General features: G+C 64.4%; 1 protein-coding gene across 1 annotated transcript in view; it reads right to left on the reverse strand.

Moving 5' to 3' along the window:
• Positions 1-99: 99 nt before the first annotated feature.
• The window catches only part of CCDC85C (coiled-coil domain containing 85C), a 77,480-nt gene continuing 55,988 nt past the window's right edge, over positions 100-21,591 (reverse strand). Inside the window, exons 2-6 of the mRNA XM_038545698.1 lie at positions 18,789-18,862; positions 9,579-9,686; positions 4,630-4,722; positions 3,787-3,885; positions 100-3,132 (exon numbers count right to left, since the gene is read on the reverse strand). Coding sequence (XP_038401626.1) covers positions 3,043-3,132; positions 3,787-3,885; positions 4,630-4,722; positions 9,579-9,686; positions 18,789-18,862 — 464 coding nt within the window. The 3' untranslated portion in view covers positions 100-3,042. The remainder of the gene's footprint in view (positions 3,133-3,786; positions 3,886-4,629; positions 4,723-9,578; positions 9,687-18,788; positions 18,863-21,591) is intronic.

Consider the following 21,591-nt stretch of genomic DNA (forward strand, 5'->3'; position numbering starts at 1 on the left):
CACCCGGCCAAGCCCCCACATCTAAGGTGCTTCCCGGGGGCCGTGACCCTCTTCCCGGTGACCCCCCGCACCCGAAACAAGCACTGTGCACCCACCACAGAGGCTTGCAAAGAGCCTTTATTTATCTAGCGCAAAGTATACACTATCACAATCTTCTGTTACTCCTTTTACTAAAATAGTTCAAATCAATGTTTTTACCACACTATCAAAAGTTCTTTTTCTCTCCCCAAATCAAAGTGGTTCAGTGGAAGGTAGAAACGGGCACACCTAGAGCCAGGGAGGGGCTGGCCCCGGTTCTCACGGTGGTCACCCACCACAGGAAAACAGCATGGCTGACGGCCCGGGGCCGGGAACCAGACGTTCCAGCCCAATTCCAGAAAGCAGCACAAATACTTCTCCCCACAGTATGAAAAATATACACCTCTACCGCTCTGCAGTCATGCATTTAGCTTGTTTCTTAAAAAAAAAAAAAAAAAAAATCAGTAGTATGTATTTTGTTTCCTCTCAAGTTTCCAAGAAAAAAAAAAAGGTCACTTTTTTCTCTTTAAACACTGATGTGTAGCTAATAACTTTTGGATAAAAACGTGCCACCCTAAAAAATGTGCTCAGCAGATTCTGATCCCAGGCTGGCCCTGGCCGCCTGGGGTGAGGCTGGAAGGGTGACATCCATCACAGTGGGAACTGAAGCCGCAGTAGATGTCACACTGGGCTTCAAGATCTGGAATCAGAGCGTATGAAACGTAAAGGGACCTTTATGAAAGGGCACCGGGCTGAGCGACACCCCGCCCCACCGTGTGCTGCTGCAGCTGAGGCTCCAGAGGGGAGGAGGCCCCCCATCCCCTACACACTCACTGGGGTGCTTGCTGGCCCGGCCCCTGGCCCACCCGGCCCGTGGGCTCCCACCACACCCACCCACCGCCTGGCGCGTCCGGTCAGAGGCGCTGCTGGCTTTTTTCTGTTTTGTTTTGTTTTTGTTTTTTTGACAGCTTATTCTGTTAGATGACTGTCACAGGTACAGCTCTGCCCCAGAAAGCCACCCCGGGCAGTCGGCTCAGGAATGCGAGCAGCGGTGGGAAGGAGAGGTGGCACCTGGCCCTGCTGCCTCCATGGCACACAGGAGGGTCGGGGCAGAAGCGCTCCTGAGCCCCGGATGCGCCGCCGCAGGAGGGCCGGGGAGGCCGGGAAGGTCCCTTGGGAGCTGTTCCCTGGCTCAGTCTGCAGGAGACCCACAGATACCAGGAGCCCTTACTTATTGCTTAGGTTCAGCGGTGGCCGAGCCAACCTGATCCAGACATGACACACGGGCTCCCGGATGTGGCTTCCGCCCAAAACGGGACCCATCATCGCTCGGGCTGCTCTGGGGTTCTTTGGACTCCAAGATCCGGGGGGGCCTCCGCCGCTCCCCGCCAGCTCACTGCCCACTAGGGCAGGAACTGCCTGGTACATGACCAAGGGGGTTCCCCCAGCCTCAAATGCACACCCCTCGCGACAAGGAGCTCGCACCTGACCTGCTGGCAAGTCCCCTCCAGGAAGAGCCCAGAGCTCCCTCTAACACGCGGGACAAGCGGACATGCCTGTCGCCGTCACCAGCACCCACTTAGCACTCCCTGGCACAGTGAGGGCTGTGAGCCTTTCCCCTGAGAGCGTATGACCCAAGGGCGCCGACGGCCAACAGGTGGCAGCAACCACATGGTCCCGCTGGGACTCCAGGTGCAGGCTGGCCCCCCGCACCCCCCCGCCTGGCCCCCGTCCCTCACAAGGGCCTGGACGAGGCCTGCCCACCGCAGAGGCGGCCCCCGGGCTCTGCAAGTGCTTGCGGCACGGAGCTGGGCACCACTGACAGCGGAGGAAGCCTGTGGGCCCCAGTGGCACCCACAGCACTAACGGTGACCTGCCCCACTTCCCAGCGTCCGGGAGCTCGTCCATAACGCGCCACCGCTCACTGACCCTCTGGGCCTCACTCTCCTCACCAACTTCACTGTTCCTCTATCGCACTCTACAGTTTGTACACGGGCATCTACACCGCGGGTCTCGGATCCCGCGCCCTGCGAGGAGGGCCTGATGCTGTCCCTCCTCCAGTGGAGGACCCTGAGGCTCAGAGAGGAGAGGGGACAGCACCTATGAGGAGGCCACAGGGTCCCCAGCTCCATCCGGCCCGGCCAACAGCGCCTCTGCAGCAGGTGGACCGTGTGGGCCCGCGTGCTGTGACCAAGCCGGTGGCCCCGGGGGGTGAGCTCGGCCCAAGGAGCCCGAGACCTCGTTCTCCCACCAGGCGGCCTGGAGAGGCCGAGCGCCCCGCTGAAGGTCACCCAGCCAGCCCCCGCCCCAGCCCACGCAGCTCCGGCCGCAGGGCCCCTGCTGGGGCCAGGCCCCGGGGGACACCAGAGGCCCAGCGTGCCCAGTGCTGCCCACACGTGGGCGGAGAGAGCGGGGCTCAGCCCGGAGACCCTCCACACCGCCTCCTACCTCCCGGGCCCACCGTGAGCCACGGGAACGGGATGCTTCAGGCACTGGGCAGGAGGCCCCAAGAGACAGGGCACAACTGCACTGGGTGGGGGGGCTGGTGCAGCGAGCGTGCGTGAGGCGCTGGGGGCAAGAGCCCCAAACCAAGCGGCAGCCTGCAGCAGGGAGCTGGGTACGGGGGTGCCAGAGGAAGGGCCCCGGAGCCTCCGCCAGCCACAGACCCCGAGCGCGTCCGCGCCAGCGACTCGGGACCCGGGGCCCAGCAAGGGGGCGTTCGGGCCGCGGCAGGGGGGCGAGGAGTGGCGCCCCCGCGTCGGTGCGCTGTCGGCGCTCTGTCCGGAGCGGGTGGCAGCGGGGGTGGAAGGCTTGGTGGGGCGCCCCTCGCCCAGGCCGCCCGGCGTCTCAGGGTGGCCTTCGGCCTCTGCCCGTGGGGCCGCTCCGCTCGGGGGACGGGGGCCCCCCGCGGGCTGCTGTGGTGGAGGTGGCCCGGCGGCCGCGCAGCGTCCTATGTACAACTCTCCACAGGGCGGCTCGGCCCGGGCGCCCCGCGGGGCCAGTCACGTCCCCGGACGAGCGGCCCTACAAAGGCCCCTTGAACTGGTTCCCAGACAGGTGCTGCCGGATGGAGGGCTTGGAGCTGGCCGCGTCCCCCAGCTTCCGCCAGACCACCTGTGGGCGAGGGCGAGGGCGAGGGCGAGGGCGGGTGAGCGCACATGGGCCTCGGGCTCTGCGGAATCAGCCGCGTCCCAGGGGCCGGGGATCGGGGGCCACGGGGGAGCTGGGGGGCTGGGGGCCGGGGGGCTGGGGGGCTGGGGGCCGGGGGCCGGGGGCGCAGGGGAGCTGGGGGGCCGGGGGCGCAGGCTTGGCCTGGCGGCTGTCCAGGGGCCCGGAGAGGCCGGGCCGTGGGTGTGCAGAGGCCCGACCCCGGGAGGCCCAGGACACAGAGATGACACAGAGATGTCAGGGCGCAGAGGTGACACACCCGGCCAGGCGGCTCGGGATGACGCTCCCCCGTCCTGGGCGGCCCCAGCCTTGCAGGCCCTCAGAGCAGAGGGCCCCCCGCCTCCCCTCCGGCCTGGGCACCACCCGTGTGGCCGGCAGCCAGCAGGGGCCACGGGACAGGACATGCGGGGTGAACGGGACCAGTCCTGGGGGGCCGGGGCGGTGCTCCGGGGACGGACAGGCCTGCGAAGGTCAGGGCCCCCACTCTGGGGGAGGTGGGACGAGCAGTGGGTGAGGGCGGGACGGGGCTGCCCAGGCTCCAGGGCCTCCCCCGCGGGGACCCCCTGCCCGCCCTCCAGCCCCGCCCGCGAGGCGCCTCACGTTGCACATCTCTCGGACGATGGCCTTCTCCTTCTCACTCAGGTCCTCCTCACAGCTGTCCTGGAGCTGCCGGTCCAGGTTCTCGTGCACTTCCAGGACCTGTGGGGACAGGCCGCAGGGTCAGCACGGGGAGGGGGCTGCACACGGAAGCCGAGGACCGTGAGCCGCCGAGTCCCTGCCAGGGTCCCCGCTTGTCCTCTGCCCCCGCCCCAGTGACACTACACAAGAGGAGCCGCACCCCTGCAGCACCACTGGGGGCACAGCTGGGGACGGGTCACCTGGGAGCAGGGAGGACAGGTGGACCCACTCGAACCCAGGGTCCCCGGCTCGGATGAACGGACACAAGGACAGCACCCACTTGGCCATGTGGGATGAGTGTGCGTGTCCCGGTCACTGCCCGCACGGGCACAAGGATGCTGTGTTGGTGCAGATGGGCATGCACACATGTGCGTGGGGGGAGGGGGGGCACGGCCCGCGGCAGACGTGGGCGGGGTGAGCCAGCTCCCCAGATGCCAGGCAGGGGTCTGGGAGACCTGGGAGACGGGAGCTTCAGTCCTACCCCTGCCCTGCCCGCCCCGCCCCCACCCCAGCCCAGGTATCAGCTTCCTGTTTCTGTGATGGCAGACAGGTGTCACACCTGCTGCTGCCAACTGACCCCTCCGAGTCCCTCCCCAGCAAGGAGACCCGGGCCGTCGGGGCTGCTCCCCTCCCCCCAACGGACAGATGAGGGCCCCCACCCTGCCGCTCAGAGCAAATGCGGGGTCCCAGGTCCCCCCCCGGCCCGGGGATCGGGGGGCCCCGAGGGAGCAGGAGCGGGGCGGATGGGCAGAGCCTGGCCCTCACCTTCATCGCGTGCACGACAGCCTCCGGCTTCTGTCCTGTGGAGTAGCCGGCGGAGGGGGGCGAGGACAGCTCAGGCACCGTGCAGGCTGGGCCCTGGGGAGGGACGGCGCATGTCTCAGCCAGCCCGGGCTGGCTCCAGGCGGCACCACAGGTGTGACCGGCAGCGCAGATGGGCCCGATCCCGAGGGCCAGCACCCACGCGGGAGGGCACGGGCCAGCGAGGCGGGAGAGGAGGCCGGGTGTGAGGCCCAGGCCAGGGCAGAGGACGGAAGGGCAGCCCCACGGATCCCACCCTGGCCCGCAGGCTCCTCCCCGCAGCCCACCTGTGAGGTCTGCTACCTGTTTCCCCGAGAAGGTGAGGACGGCTCAGGGAAGGGCAGGGGCTGGCACAGATCCCCCAGCCAACCCTGGGCAGCGGGGGCTGTCTCCGGAGCTGCCACCCTTTCCCCCAACACCAGGGGAGCGGGGCAAACTAGACTTCACCCCTACCCCAGGGACACTCTTGTAGCCCTGACCCCTGCCTCCCAGCCCTGAGCTTCCAGCCCCGTCTGGTCACCTGAGGGATGCCACCCCATTAAGCAAACACTAAAAAAATAATAATATAACACATAAAATAAATATTAAAAAATAGATAAAATCTCAAATAAATAAAATATTTATGTATTTTTAAAAGAGAGAGAGAAGAGAGCACAAGCAGGGAAGGGGGAGAGGAGGGGCCAAGGGAGAGGGAGAAACAGGCTCCCTGCTCCCTGCTGAGCAGAGCCCGATGCAGGACTCGATCCCAGGACCCTGAGATCATGACCTGAGCCAAAGGCAGATGCTTCACCACCTGAGCCACTCCAGGTGCCCCTCAGCAAATACCTTAAATGGCAACCAGGTGTCCAACTCCCCCCAGCCTGGGGAGCAGGGGACCAGGCCAGGTGAGGAAGGGATCTGGCCTTCTGGGGTCAGGCCCACCTACGTCAGGAGCTGCGTGTCTGCCCAGGGTCCCCAGCGTCTTTTCCACAAGGGCTACTGGCCCAGGTGGTGTGCCTCGGGCTGTAGGGGGGGGGGCCCCATGGAAGGAGCACCCAGACCAGGACACAAGCATGGAGCTCCCTGGGGCCAACAGAAGCCAGAGGCCAGAAGGCACTGGGAGTGGGTCTCAGGGGAGCCAGCAAGTGCCCCAGCCAGCATGTGCACGAGCAGCAGGGAAGGCCAGGGAGCTAGTCCCTCCTCTGAGTCGTGGTTTCTTTCCCAGTCACTGAACCCCAGTGACCAGGCCGACCTGGTGAGCTGGTTTACGGGGCCATCATCCTGGGATCCTGCCCTGCCAGGCCACGCTGTGTGGAGACCCTCAGAGCCCAGAACGTCCTGCCGTGGGCCAGCTCCTCTGCAGCCTCCCCATCTGCCGGCCCTGCCCGGACCTTTCCCTGGCTCCACGCAGAGGATGGGGCCCCTAGCGTTGGGGGCCAGGAAAGCTGGGCTGGGGCCAGGCTCTGTGGGCTGTGACCTGAGGCAGGGCCCAACCCACTTTGTGTGTGCCTCAATTTCCTCATCTGGGGTCCTTGTGTCCCAGGCTGTGTGCAGAGCCCTGGCATCCAGTGGCTGTTTCCCGAACTGCAGCCCACGCTGCCTGGTTTCTGGGCCCAGGCCAGATCTGTCATGCGGGGAAAACCAGAAAAGGATCCAGGGATTCTGGAGAGGCAGGTGGAAGGCAGGTGCACGTCCTGAGGCCAAAGGCTGGCTCCCCAGGCAGAGGCCAGCAGGGGGCGACAGCCACACACGTTCAGCCCTGGGAGACACAGGTGCCCGGCCCTGGCACCTCTGGCCTCCTGTCCCATCTGTACCTGGGGTTCCCTGATCGGAGCTTCCCTTTGTTCCCTGATCTGGAGCAAAGGCAGGAAGGAAGCCAGGAGCGGCCAGGCCCGTCTTTCCCACCTCACCAGGCTGCCACGAGCCACGACGAAGCCCATGCTGCACGTGTAACGCGTATAAGGAGTAAACGCCGTCGGGACGGGCACAGCTCCCCCCAGGGCCCCGACACGGCGGGAGGCTTCCCCCACGCCCACCCTGCTGAGTGCCTGCAACCCTCCGATGCTATGCTTCTCCATCCCCACTTGACAGATGAGGGTAGGATCATGGGCCCGACAGAAGGCCAAGGCCAAACCGCCGGTAAACAGCGGAGCTCAAACCCACTCTGGTTCCCGAGCTGGTGCCAAAAAGAGGGGAGGCCAGTGTGTACCCAAGAGAACCGAAGCCACACGTCCCCACCAAGACTCGTCCACAGGCAAAGCGGGCAAACAGCCCAGATGTCCAGCAACTGATGAGCGGATCAACAGCCGTGCTGCTTCCACACCACGGAAGATCGCCCGACAATGAAAAGGAACAAGGGGGCAGCCCGGGTGGCTCAGCGGTTTAGCGCCGCCTTCAGCCCAGGGTGTGATCCTGGAGACCCGGGATCAAGTCCCACGTCAGGCTCCCTGCATGGAGCCTGCTTCTCCCTCTGCCTGTGTCTCTGTCCCTCTCTCTCTCTCTCTGTCTCTCATGAATAAATAAAAATCTTAAAAAAAAAAAAAAAAAAAGGAACAAGGCACTGACGCAGCGCAGACCAGCCTCCAAATCACGGCACCAAGCAGACGCGACCACTCACGCAGGATCGCATGTCATAGGATTCTGTTGCTAAGAAATGTCCAGAACAGGCAAATCTACGGAGGCACGAGCACATCTGTGTTTGCCCGGTGGAGGCTGGAAGAGTGGGGAGAGGTTGCTAACGGGTGCAGAGCTCCTATGTGGGGTAAGGAGATGTCCTATTGTGATAGTTACACAAATCTATAGACATGCGAAAAGCCAGTGAAGATCATCCTCAAAAATCAAGTCTACTGACCAAAAAAAAAAAAAAATAGGCAGGGAGACCAGTCTCCCCCAGGGACCTGTCAACAGCCCTGATCCTGCTCTCAGGGAGCTGGTGAATGCAGCCCCCTCCCCTGTCAGCTCCTTCCACAGGGCTCTGAATCCCAGATCCGGCTGGGCACCCCGGTGCCCTGTGCCCCACAGCCACCTGGGCCAGAGACCCTTGTGGGGGAGAAGCTGGGGGGCCCTGGGCAGACACTTAGCCCCCAACTCAAGTGGACAGGTAATGGGGAAAGTGGAGAGGGGCAGAGGGAGGGAGGCTGGGGACAGCCAGCCCGGCAAGGAGAGGGTGGCCCCACCCCACAGGGTCATCTCTTCCACCTCGGGACCCTCTGACATGTGCACTTCCTGCCCTCGCCCACCCTTGGCACCTGCAGGTAACTTTACAGAAGAAATGCCAGGGGTGGGAGAGCCTGTGCCCCAGAGAGTCCTCCCCATAAAGCCCTCACTCACCCTATGGACCCACGTGCCAGATGGGAGCCCCCCAGGGCCCACTGAGGGCTTGCTGCCCTGTGAACACCCCCACGAGGCCTGGCCTCCGAGCCTCCACCTCGGCCCCAGCAGCCTTCGCTGGCTGCAACTCGCAAAGGACACCCAACCCTCCCCATGCACCCCAGGGACCTGCCCCCCAGCTTTGGAGCTGGTTCATGCTGGCCCTGGCCGCTCGGCCCGGGGGTCTCGGTGCCAGCACCCAGGATGCACCCACTTCAGGGCCTACAGATAGATCCTGAGCTTCAGCACACAGCACCCGTAGCTGCTGGCCATCAGGGCTCCCGCGGAATGAACAGAGGGGACCAGCAGAGCGGGGGACTGAGGAGCCAACCCCCGCTGGGGCACCCCGGGCTTCTCGGGGCCCTCGGGCATGAAGCACGCGGAGCCTAGCTCCGCCACAGGCTCCTGGATGACTATTTGGATTATCTGCCGCTGGCAGCCCTGCCGCCTGGTCAGCCCCAGCAGCCGCATTCCTGGAGGTGTGCGAGCGCCCAGCCCCTGGCCGGCAGCCAGCAGGGCCCCAGCCTGCGCCGCCAGCACCAAGGCCCGGCGAGGCCTCACGGGCGGCCCGGGGTCGTCCTTGCCCACCGGGGCCGTGGGGAGAGTCCGGGCCACATCCCGCCAGGCGGAGTGACCGCAGGCCGGCTGGCTCCCGGCCGTGCCTGCGGGGCTTGCCCCTGCCCCGCAGCCCAGAGCGCCCAGGCAACGCCGCTGCCCCTGGGGGCGAAGCTCATCCACACGGCGCATGCGGGTCAGGTGCTTCACGGGCGGTCGTTTTAAGCAAGTTCACAGATCTGTGCAATCACCCCAAAGAGAAGCCCCGGCCCCATCAGCAATCCCCACTCCCCTCTGGCAGGCCCTTGACAACCACTAACTTGCAGCGTCCACCCGTGCATTCCAGACGTGTCACCCAGGACTGACAGACACAGCTACCCACAGGGAACGGTCCTGACCAGCCATCCGCATCCTGGGAGCTGGCCCCCCGACGCCGCCACCCCTCCCTTTCCCTTTCAGGGCAGCCCAGAGCCCAGGCCACCCTGGAGGACCCCGGTGACAACCAGCATACAGTGCAAACTTGGGCTGCTCCCGGACCCTCTCTTGCAAAGCCCGGGTGGTGTAAATGCGCTGCACACACATGTACACCACAGCCGCACCCCAAGCTCCGCCTGGGCAGCCTTCCCCACCCACGGGGTGAGGAGTAACAGGTGCACTCGCGTGGCCTCCAGACCCTGCCCCTCAGTGTCACATCACGCTGGTTGGCCTCCACCTCTAACCACCTCCCCGGGCCCACACAAGGCTCCAGGAGCCCAGAGCGCACACCCCTCCCTGGCAGTGGGGGAGTGAGGAGGGCCACCCTGCTGAGTCCAGGCTCTGACCCAGCGCCCTCGCCTGACCTGGAAGCTGCTCAGGCAGGAGAGGAGAGTCCCAGCTCAGCCGCAGACCATCCACTGGCCTGGGCGGGTCACTAGGCGGCTGAGCCTCACCCCTGCGCCGGGACGTGGACCAAGGATTCTGGAGGCCCGGGGTCCGCGTGTGAGCAGCGCGGCTCTCGGGGAGGCACTTACGTTCTGCAGGGACTCCTGGTAGGAGGGTGGTAGGCTCGCCAGCTGGGACTCCGAGTGGTACGGGGAGAAGCCTTTCCGCAGAGTCCGGAACTCTCCAGAGCCTGCCTGCTACAGGGGGAGGGGGACAGGTTAGAGATGAGCAGCTGTGCTGAGGGGGCCAAGGACTGAGCCCCGTCCTGCTCCTGCCCGGCAGCCCCCCAGCCCCCTCCTCGGCAGTGGGCCGCACCCTCCCTCCCCTCTCCCTGCTCCATAGGTCCTCAAGCCACCACATGTTGATGCCACGAGGCCGGGGGGCTTCGTTTTGCTCCCCAGTGCATGCTCTATCAACCTTGAACCGAATAAATGAGTATGTGGCACCCCCACCCCCTGCCCTCCTTCCTCTGCTCCAGCATCCTGCACTTGGGCTCCTCTTGCCTGGTTTCTCCAGCCCCTGGGGTCCTCCCGCCTCCCACGGAGGAGCCTATCCCTGTGCTCTGCTCAGGCCATCGGGCAGGGGCTCCCAAACGCACCCCAAAGGGTGCTTCTCACCCTTCTGTGTACACAGGACAGGTGCCTGCTTAGGAAGGAGGGAGGGAATGAATGAACAAACAAATGAACGATTGGACACATATTTGGCCTTAGGTGATTTCCCTCAGAGCAAAGCAAATGCCCCCCAAAGGCTGGAGCTGGGGGCTGCGATCCACAGGAGGGACCCAGGGGGCACGCTCAGTCCAACACAGGCCCTCTGAGAAGAAGCCGTGGCCTACTGGGCCCCCCGCATCACTAAGAGCCGGGGGCGGGGGGGGCAGGGGGTGGTTGTGACCCAGACAGCCTTTTCTACTCCCAAGGAACTGAGAGCATGCTGTTGGCCGGATAAAACACAGCAGAACGTCCTGGAAGTCCCCAAAGCCCGGAGGGCAGGGGTAAGGTGAACAGGACGCTCACCTGCACACCGGCCCCCTTCTGCTGGTCTGGGAGGGACCCGCACGCAGCCCGCTCCCCTCCTGCCAACCGTTGGACCCAGCCCCCACTTGTCCCGGGTCTCCAACCTCGCCGACTCCCTGCTTTCTGCTCTCTCATCCCCACCAGACCCCCGGTGTCAGAGGCCGGTGCAAGGGGCACACAGTGGCACCCTGTCGGTGTCTGTGGCACTGGAGTAAAAACTCAAGTAAGGCAGGTGCCCCGTGGAGGCTGCCAGAGCAAACATCCGGGCACTCACTCACCCGACCACCACCCCGCACCCAGCACCCCGGCCAGAGCACAGAACTGCTCCCATGGCCCCCAGGAGGGCCTGCGTACACACGAAGTCCACCAGGAGGCACTGAGGGGAGAGAGTGGGGGCCCACCCTCCCATGGCGGCCCCTGAAGTGTGGCAGGCTGTCCCCAGGAACCCCTGTGACTGCCACACCCCGACTGTGGCCAACCCTTAACCAGAGCCATGTTAACAATCCTCCCGGGCCCAGCCAGAGGTCCCATCTGGTGGAGCCCTCCTGTCCCCAGGCACCAAAAGGCCACAGTGGCCGCCCCCTCCCTGCATCAGAGCACCTGTGCCTCCCTGACTCGCCCAGCGTGGGCAGGGGCGTCAACCCAGCATCACTCAACGGCAAAAATCCCAGCCAACTATTTTCCCGGCCAGGTGTCTGTGACAGTTATAAACTCCTCTCCAGGAGAGAGTGCATCCTAAACCCCATCACACTGAGCACCTAGAGCCAGAGCCCTGGCCCGGCCCTCCGACCCCATTCCGCTGGAGCATCCCCACCTGCCTTGCCAGGCTGGCATAAGGGACCAGGTGTAAGGCTCAGCCCAGCTCACACACGCTGACATTTATTTGGCCACGTGGTCAGGGATGCAAGGCACCGCTCTCTCCCGCCAGCCTCTGGGACCAGGACAGCTGGACACCACCCTGCCCTTCCCCACACCGTCTAGATCCTCCTCTGGGCCAAGTCTCACCTCCTCTATAGCTCCGCTGGCCCCGGACCAAATGGGTTCAGAAACAACTCATGTGTTGTTATTGACAACACTGGTTTGTGTTGCCTTAACCCCCCCACTGATAATTTCCTTAGGAGGACATGTGTGTGGGGGGGGGGGGGGGGTAATTAGGTGTGCAATTCCCACCTCCGCCTTTAGTGATCATCTATAAATATTTGCACGTCCACAGAACTTTATTAGCGACCCACAAAGCTGGCGGGAAAAGTGCACAGTCTCTCATTAGGGGCGATGTGACTAATGATGCATCAAAATGAGAGGCCATAATTGCACTTAAATCCAAATTAAAAATCCTGAGATTTGCCTGTCGGCGCCCTAGAAGAATGAAATCCCTAGGTTTTCATCGCTGGGGGAGAAGTGGAGCTGAAACGGCCTGCTGGGGTGGCCGGGCCTGCACCTGCGGGGAGTGTGCTGCTCAGGAAGGTTCGGGAAGTGGGCAGAGGACATCTGCCCCATCCGTGATCCCAAACGTAGGTCCCCCAGGACACAGGGACGAAGGACCTGCCTGCCACACAGAGTGGGCACGATGCCTGTGTCCTTAGAAGCAAAAGAAACACCGAGTGCAGATACAGACTTGCCCCTTCCAGCCGGGAGGGGAGACCCAAGAGGCCGCAGAGGTACAGAGTCCACTTAAGGGCACAGAGCCTCTGTCCAGGGCTGTCACCGCATCCGAGCCGCCGTGCACTCGGGCTGCCCCGGCCTCTCTGGGCCCCCAAGGTCCTGCAGCAAGCTCCCAGCCATCACCTTCCAGGGCACTCCTGGGGAGCACCATCAGAGGAGCACAGAAGTGCCACAGCAGGATGCATTGGGAGGAACCCCACACCTGCCCACCTGGGGCTCCTTGTCTGGGCAGCAGCTGTGGGTGGGCTCCCTCCAGGCGGCTGCGCTCACCCCTCCTCCTTGCTCCCAAAGGGCCCTGGTCCCCGAGGGACCGTGTGCCACAGAAGCATCTCCTGTGCGCACCTGACAGGGAGGCAGCATCTGACAGGTGAGGCGGGACGGCCATGGGGGCCCAGGGGTGAGCACTGACATAGGGGCATCCGGAGACCCCTCGGGCCGCCGGACACAGGCAGTGAGAGCTGAGCGAGGAGGGCCTGCGTGGAGCGTCCTGGGAGGCCGGGGTCTCCGGCTCCTCTGCTATTATTTGGCAAAGCTGCACATTAATGCCAGCTCGGAGAGGGCAGGACCAGGGCACCCTGGGTGTGGTGGTCAGCTCCCAGGAAGGGACAGGAGGGCGCTGGCGGGGGAACCCCCAGGAGACAGGACAGCACACAGCACTCAAAGCAGCCCCCACCCCAAACACCACAGCAAACACGTCCCGCCAGGAGGCTCTACCTGAAGCCAGCTTCTTGGGCGGCCGTAGGGGCGGGGCAGCTGGAAGGGAAGAGGAGTGGTGTCACCCAGCAAAAGCCACCCACCTCCCCCCTCTCCTGGACCCATTAGCCCAAAGCTGCCGGACCTCGGCTGGGCCGGGATGGGCACCTCCAGAGTTCTCACATTCTTAGAAACCCCCATGTCTACAAGGACTGACCGGGCACCCCACAGCCCTGACACTGGCCCAGAGGCGCTGCAAGATCGCAGCACGCCAGCTGGGACGGGGGGGGAAAGGTGACCTGCGAGGCTGCTCACAAGGGCATACTGCTCCTACCTACCACCCAGACTTACTTTCTCTCATTTCCCCTTTAATTTTCAGAGAACTCATTTGCAGGCCATTAAGAAGCAAGCGGCGGCTGCTGCGTGGCCGGGGGCCCAGAGGGTTCCTCCTAATTAGTGCTCAGAGCAGGCCGCGGAGGTTCCATGCGCGGCTAATGTGTGGCTAATGTGACTTCTCTGCAGCTGGCACCGCATCCCTGCGCCCCATGCAATTTCAGGCTCTGAATCCCAGTTTTCAAACATGGGGGGTGTGGACTGCCCAGGACCACGTGGCCTGCAGTGGCCATCGCCCCTTCACCGGTCCCAGGAACAACCCGGTACTTGTTCCAATAAGGTGAGTGAGCGGCAAGGCATTGGACCCCTGTAGGAGGAGCTGGGAGGCTTGTGGGGACTTGGGGGCGGGGGGGGTAGCGGTGCACAGACTTGCAAGATCTAAGTCCCACCCGGGCTGGGTGCGTCTGAGCAACTCAACTTTCCAGGGCTCTGGTGCTTGCGGTCAAGAAGGCCACCCGCTACCGGGTAGCCCACGACTCTTATGGCCGGCCAGCCCCGCTCCTCGGTGCCTTGAGGGATCTGCCCTTCAGATGAGAAGACTGGGGCGCAGGCAGGTGAAGCCCCCCGCTCAGTGCCACCAGGTGGTAAGCAGCACTTTGGCCATTCGAACCAGGCCCTGTGGCTCTAGAGTCCCGGGCCTGGCTGTGGCTGTCACCCAGCAAGTGGCTCACAGCGGACCGTGACGCGGCCCCGGGGACAAAGGGGACGGAGGTGGAATGCCTGGTCTCTTTCTGCCCACGTTGCTAGCCTGACCATCTGCTCGGATGCTGGAAAGAAGAGGTTTCCTCCCCGGCCGAGGGAGAGGCTGCACCGGCTCTAAGGTTCTGCTAACGAAGTAGCTGAAGCCCTCCAGAGATCCAGAGGCCACGCCATGCACAACGCAGGGGGCAGGATGTGACCACCAAGCCTAGACGCCAGACAGGCAGAGCAGGGACGGCTCCGAGCCGTCAACCGGCGACACGTCACGGAGAACACGGGCGCAGGAGTACAGGAGGCTTCTCTGGAGGGCTTGGCCCAGCGAACCAGCCGCTCAGGATGACGCACCCGGCTCAGGGGCTCAGACCACAGAACTGAGGTCTCAGCACGGGCTTAGATGGCAGCAGACTGTCCCCCCGACCCCCGCCATGGCACACGCTGTAGTGGGCACCACCGTCACCCCCGTCCTGCATGTAAGGAAACCGAGGCACCAGGACTGAGGGCCTTTTGCTTAAAGCCACACGATGGGTGAGCGCTGGAGCATGGGGTCACTTGAACTCCGCTTCTCCTCCAGAGCCCAAACCCACTTCCCTGCACCCTCAGGCCGGTAACACCACTGCTGTAGGTTGGACTTGGGCCTCTCGGTTCCTGTGTGCACCCCACGGCCCCCGGAACCACGACACAAGGCATCTCTGTCGAAGCCACCCGGTGTGTGCTGCGTCACAGCAGCCCTAGCACATCCTCCTCCACCCGGGCCCTGCCTGTCGCGACCCCCTGCACTCGGCGTCGATCCTAGGGTCACTTCCAACCCACATGTGTTCGAGCTGACCCTGCGTGGCTGGCACAGGGTGGAGGAGGGGGGCGGGCCCGCTCGGCTGCCCACTGGCCCCACCAGAGACGGGCCCAAGGGCTTCTCGCTCTTTCATAAAGCCGGCTCCTGGGCCAACGCGGAGGCTTCACGCATCAGCCCAGCAGGGGAGTGAACCCACGGAACCCAGGGCCAGGCCCCAACGCAGCCCGCCGGGCGCAGCATCCCCGGGGAAAAGGATAACGTGCGCGGGGCGCTCACCATGAATCATCACAGAACACGCAGCTGTGTTGATGAAATGGTAAAGCCGACGCGAGAAAGAAAATACGAACTGCAATATAGTAATTTAGTTCTGTGAACACTCGGGCACATTTGTAATGAAAGCTATTTTGGAGTTAAATAGAGGCCGGAAGGGGAGAGGAAGGGAGGGGGGCCGTGGGAAGCGGGGGCCGCAGAGGCTCTCGGCCCTCCGGCCCGAACCCCGAAGCCGCGTCCCCTGAAGGTGGCTCGAAGAGGAACCCTGCTCTCGCCCGCTCTTCCCCAAAAAGCAGGTGCTTCCCACCTTTTTTTTTTTTTTTTTGGGAAGACCTGGAGGTTCCCGTGCAATCTGAATTCAGTGACAAGACTTAAGTGGCCGAATCATAAAGCCCAACAAGCCAGGGCCCAGGCGGCCCAGGCCGGGATCCCACCCCCAGCGGGAATCTCTCCCTCCCTGAGATTCCCAAACACGGTCACCCAAAGATGACCACGACCGCACGGTAACTGCCTTGTGAGGTAAGCAGCTCTGCCCCAGGTACGCAGCACTTCTTTATTCTGGGCAAGAGCCAGCCTCCCCTAGGCCTAGGACTCTGGCTGGGAGCAGGGGCGGCCAGGGGTTCCCCAAGATGGATCCATCTAGTCCAGCTGTGCAAACACTGGAGAGGCAGATGTGACCCCTCAGAACCAGCAGCCTAGTCCCTGGCAGCTGAGTGTCCAGCAGGTGTGGGGGCCGGGCTCCCCAAGGGCAGATCACGACAACCTAGCCACTCACAGGGCTGGGAGTTCACACGAAGTGCCGAGCCCTGCCCGGGGGTGGTTGGGGAGGCTGCCGGCAAGAGGCCAGGCCCCAGCTAGAGGCCAGGAGGAAGAAGACGTAGTAAACCTCCTCTCCCCTGCACTCCCCTAGAACAAGGCCAGTGCTGTCATCGTGGGCCTAGCTCCCACCTCCGCCACCCTGCAGCAGCCCCCTGCACACGTGAGTCCTGGAGCTGGGACAAGGAGGGGGTCAGGCCTGGGCCCGGTCACCCCCGCGCCCCTAGGACCATCAGTCACACACTGAGTGCGTGAGTGCCCATGTTTCAGGTGAGCAAACAGAGAGGTGCCATCTGAGCTGCCCCAGGAATCCAAAAGCAAGGGAGCTGTGAGTTGCCACCAGGAAGCGGAGAGCAGGCCGGGGTGGGAGCGGCTCTCAGTCTGTCTGTCTCATCTCTCCTGCGTGGCTCGGAACAGCAGCGCCCTCCTCTGCAGCCAGCACCGCCAACGCACCCTCAAGGCCAAGCTCTGGTGGCAGCAGGTGGCAGGGGCAGCAGGAGCCCCATCCACGACCCTGGAGACATTCCCCCAACGCCAACGGCTCCTGGGTGCTCCTGCTGACTGCGGGTTGAGGGCCCACCCTCCCGCGGCAACAACAGGCAAAGGCCCACAACGCACCGGGGGTGGGCCAAGGCCCCGGCACCCCATGGCTGCCCCCTTCTTGGGACGCTGGCTGTGGCCCCCACACCTGCTCACTGGGAGACCCCGGGCAAGAGCTCAGTCTGCCCACCAGCAGCGTCCCCGAGGAGGAAGAGATAGGGAAGGGCCCTGGGTGTCCGGTCCCCCAGGGCACACACGAGCCCATGCAACTACCACCACCACTGCAGCTTGGCTTCACGGGGCTTTGTTCGTTCAGGGAGAAAGAAAATTTCTACCAGAGAAATAAGCCACTTGGAGCCCTTCGTGCCAGATGCTGAGCCCTCATGCTGACGCCCGCTACCAGCCAAAAGCTGGGCAAAAACCTTGATCTTGTCCCTACATCCCAATCTAACCGCCTGCAGCCCCAGCCTGGATCCCAGGGAGGGTCTGCATCCCTCCATCGAATGGAGATCTTTGCCCAGCAAGCCTGGTCCTGCGGCTGCCTCCGGGCCAAGGCCCCAGATCTGACCCCTGGGAGCAGGTCAGAGCAGGCTCGGGAACAGGGGGCTGGGCAGAGCCACCCACCGCCCAGATAGCTGCCGTCCCCGAGGCCCAGACACAGGGCCCCTAACGACCACCCACGCTGTACATGTGGGCCCGGGGCCGGCGGATGCAGCTATGGGGGCCCCCGGGGAGGAAGGAGTAGAAGGGCCACTCCTCCACGGCCTGAGCATGTGCACATCTCCCCCAAGTCCACAGCCAGGTCCACGAATGGGAACTGGGGTGTATTTTCCCAACAGGACAATGTGGCCCAGGACAGCAGAGGCCACGGAGTCGGGGACACTCCTGTCTTTGTCATAAAGGGGCCACAAGCCATGCCCAGTTGGACCACAAGACAACACGTCAGGCAGCAACCTGAATTCAGGGCTTGGGCTCTTGACGTGCTTCTCCGAGGGAAGGATGAACCCAAGAGGAGCTGGACTGGGACAGAGTGACAAGGAGACTGAGCAGAAGGCTTCAGGGCCACAGGGGGTCCGGGCCTTCACTCTGCGGCACTCCAGTGGCTGCGGCAAGCAGGACAGGCACCTGCTCCAAAGCAAAGGCCCCCGGGCCTCAGCCGGCCCCAGTTCTCCTGCCTGAGCTCCTGCGGCTCAGCCACCCACGCCTGGCCTCGTGAGATGTCAGGTGCCCCAGCCCCCAGTCAGGTGGGACCCCCCAGCCCCGAGGAGCCAGCACGTCTCGTGGCCAAGCCCTTCTAGAAGCCACGCAGGACCTTAACCCATATAAAGTCACCAAACCAGCCTTGCAATTCGATGCCTGGCTGTGCCCCTGAACATGGGTGCAGTGGCCCTGGGGTGCAGGGGTGCGTCGTGCACTCCGCCGAGGCCCGCCAGGCTGTGGGAACTGCCCACGCAGCCCACGCAGCCCACGTAGGGGGAGGGTGTGGGATGGCGGTGACAGGGCCGTGAGCCTCCCCGCAGCCACCCGGCTCCCAAGCAGGACGGTGGCGCCAAGCCCGCTGGTCGCCAAGCAACGGGGCCAGGCAGCTGAGCCCTCCCCGGGGTTGGTTCCCAGAGAAACGCTCTGGGCACTCTGGCTGCGGCGCAGGGCCCGGGGTACCGCAGGGGAGGGGGAGGGGAGATAAGCCAAGGATGGGTGCAGAGAGAGGCCGGAGGGGCGGGCCGAGCCAGCGGGCCCCAGGACCCGTGCAGGGCTGACCTCAGCCTCCCATCCCCGCCCCCCCCCCGCAGCAGAGAGGGCCCTCGGCCTGACCGTCACGACCCCTCTGTGCCCCAACCGCACTCAGCAGGACCACAGCCACCTGTGCCCCCTGCTCTGGCTGTCACCCTGCCCGCCTCCCCCCAGCCTCATCCACCAGCCTCTAACCCACCATTCCTATGCTGGGGACACGCCTGTGATGAGACAGCCTCAGTGTCTGTGGGCACCGGCCAGGCCCAGGACGGGGGAGGGGAGGGTGCACCCCTAACAGGAGAGGCGTCAGCGGTGCAGGAGCAGGGAGGTTTCCGTGTGGGTGAGGATGGGGTGTGCAAGCCCCTTCTCCAGCACCTGTGCATTCCACACCTTCTCTGGGACAGGCCCAGGGCTGGCCCGACGAGCTCGCAGACCACTGGGGGGGGACAGCAGTGAGAGGCTGTGACAAGGGACACCCCAAAGGCCATGGTGTGAGAATTAGGTCCATGACCCCAAAGTTCCAGGGAGTGACTCCAGACGGGAGCAGGGCAGGTGGAGGTGTTGAGGGGGGGAGCCCCAGGTAAGCTGGGACACGGGTGGGCACTGGCACGGGGGGCTCGGGGGCACGGCTCACGCTGGCCCTCAGAGTGCAGTGGGCACTGGCCCCCGAGGTCCACCCCCAGCCAGCCTACCTGTGCGAGGGGCTTGTCACCCTCCAGCAGCCTCACCTTGGTCTCCAGCTGCCTGATGTAGGTGGACGAGGGATCTGTAACGACACAAGCGGGGAGCACGTTAATCAGAGACTCGGTGTCCAGTGAGAGCCACACCCGCGCCGGGAGGCCTCCGGGCCTGGGTTTCCAGGCCCTGCAGTAACGGGAGGTGTTATCTCACCACCTGTCCTGCGCCTCCTCCCTCAGCCCCGCAATGCTTCCGTCCTAAACCCTCTCCCAAACAGCCCCGATGGGACCCTCACCGCCAGGGGCAGCGCACAGCGGAGAATGGGGTCCAGGGAGCCCTCTCCCCAGCACAGCGGGGAAACTGAGTCTCCTGCACATATTGAGTCAGTGTCCCGGGTTCCTGACATACAGAAACTTCTGCGAACAATTCGCAGTGGGGGTGGGGAGGGGGTGGGGCAGGTACATAATGCAGGTGAGCCACCACCTTTCTGGAAGGACTCTGCCGAGGAGAGCAGCCAGTAGCCGGGTACTGGGCCAAGCCAGTGGCACGCTCCCCACCCATGCACCCCCAGTTTCTGAATGCGGCAGGGTTCCCGAAACCCACCCTCCCTCACCGCCCTGACCTGTCTTACCATCACATCAGAAAGGCAGGCAAAATTCCACCAGCCTAAATTCCAGGGCCCAGGGCCGGCCTCCCCAGCAGGCTAGAGATCAGTTCCCCCCCACAGAGGAGAAAAACAATGACTAAGTCACCCCAGGCCAGGCTGGGGTAGCAGAGACTACCGAGGTGGTAGCTGAGGACCACCCCGAGCAGAGTGGCCGGGGGACGGATGCGGAACACAGGGCAGGGACGGCGAGGGCCGGGCAGCGGAGGGGACCAAGCCATCACGGCAGGTGCGCTCGAGCAGTGACACAGGTCAGGTCTCAGGCCAGACACACAGGACGCAGGGCACCTCCCTGCCTGGTCTGCCGCCCCCTGATAAGGGACAGGCTGTGCGTCTCTCGTCCACATGAGCACCCCACCGCCAGAGTTCACACGGCCCAGACACCAACCTACACCCCAACTACTAGGCCGGTCACTGCTCCTCCTACTGCGCCCACCTGCCCCCAACAGGGTCTCTGCTGGTTCCACCACCAGCCTTCTAGCTCAGAAGTCACCAGACCTTAGACCGAGCCGCCTCTCTGCACCGCAGCCTTGGGAGACGGGCCCCATAGGACTTCTAACACAGCTGGGTGGGCAAAAGGGGATTGGGTGCTGTCAGAGGGCAAGCTGGACCATCATGCAGCTGTGACATGATGGAGCATCTGCCCACCCCCAGCCCACAGCTGGCACCGCCCATGAGCCCAGCTGCTTGGGGACAGGGCTGTCCTGCCGTCCCCCATCACTGCTCGGTGGGCGGCCCCCTCCCCAGAATGCATGACCTCCCTGCCGCGGGGCTTGGCCTGGGCCTCAGGAGCCCCTGCCCGTCAGCTGAGGCTGCACCAGCTACAGGACGCGGCTCTCCCACGGAGGGGCCCTTAGGAGCTGCACGCCCCCAGCCCTGGCCCAGGCCCCGGCCTGTGCCCCGGAGCTCCCACCCTCACCCCGACCCCAGCCCTGGAGCAGCTCCAGCCACTAGCCGCTGGGGAATCACACCCGCGCCTCCAGCCCCAGCAGCAAGTCAGCTCTCAGGAATGCGGGGCCTTCCAGATGCGGCAAGGGCCACCCCCACCCGGCCTGGGAACCATGGGCGCTGGGCCAGGGGGCCCTGCTGGGAGTGGCCGCCCCCCACACCGCCTCGCCGCCCGGCTCTGCACAGCTCCCTTTGACAGCCAGGAAACCCAGGCTCCGAGGCGAAGCGGCTTGCTGATGGCACAAGTCAGGACAACGGCGAGGAGGACTGGACGGCAGGAGGGTGACCCCGAGGGCACCCCCACTTGGACTCTGCGTGCACACCTGGTGCTAGGGGATCCCACGTGCCCGGGGAAGGGGACCCTGGCCAGCCCGGCGGCCGCAGCTGAACAAGGGCCTTCCTCACACCCGTCCTCAGCCACGGTCACTTCGGTCCGGGCCCCGTGCCGCCCCCTCCGCTCATTCTCCATCAGCGGCGACTGACAAACGCTTCCCGCATCCCTTCCCACATCACTCCTGTGGGAACAGGCCTGATGGGAAAGGCCCCCGGGCCCAGGGTGTGCCAGGCCCCTCTGGACACAGAGAGGGAGACGGGGTGCAGCCTGGGTCCCCCACCTCTTTGTGTCCTCTGTAGGCTGTTAGCAGGAGGGGTTCCCCGGAACACCGATGGGGAAACAGTGTGCAAAAACTACAAAGACACCCCCCCACAGCAATCTCATCCTCACACGTTAAGACAAAGAGACCCAAGTAACTAGCTGACCCCGGCGTGGTGTCCCCCTGGGTGGGGTCAGTGGGGGAGGGAAGACCCCCACCCACCCCAGGTGTGACACACGGCAGCCTGGGCACCTGCTAAGGTCCAGGCAGGCATCCCCCCACTCTCCAGGTGAGGAGGCCCCGAGGAATGTGTCCCCCCCCCTGCTGGTGGGAGAGCCGGGGTGCCCAGGGCCCAGCCTGCCACACCCGGTCCCCAGCATCCAGACCCACCCCGGCAGGTCAGTGCTCAGGACCCCCAGCGTCTGGCTGCTCTTAGCAGACTGACAGCGCCGTGCCACTGACGGAGGCTGGCACGCGTCCCAGAAAGAAGACATGGTTCTTGTCCCAGCCTCTCTCTCCCGGACACTCCAAGAATGCCCAGTCCTCGGGCGCAGTGACAAGCAGGCCACCCCCCCCAGCTCACCGGAGCCCCCAGGGCGGGACCGCGCTGGG

Source organism: Canis lupus, chromosome 8 (genome assembly GCF_011100685.1).
Source record: "Canis lupus familiaris isolate Mischka breed German Shepherd chromosome 8, alternate assembly UU_Cfam_GSD_1.0, whole genome shotgun sequence".
NCBI lineage: Eukaryota > Metazoa > Chordata > Mammalia > Carnivora > Canidae > Canis > Canis lupus.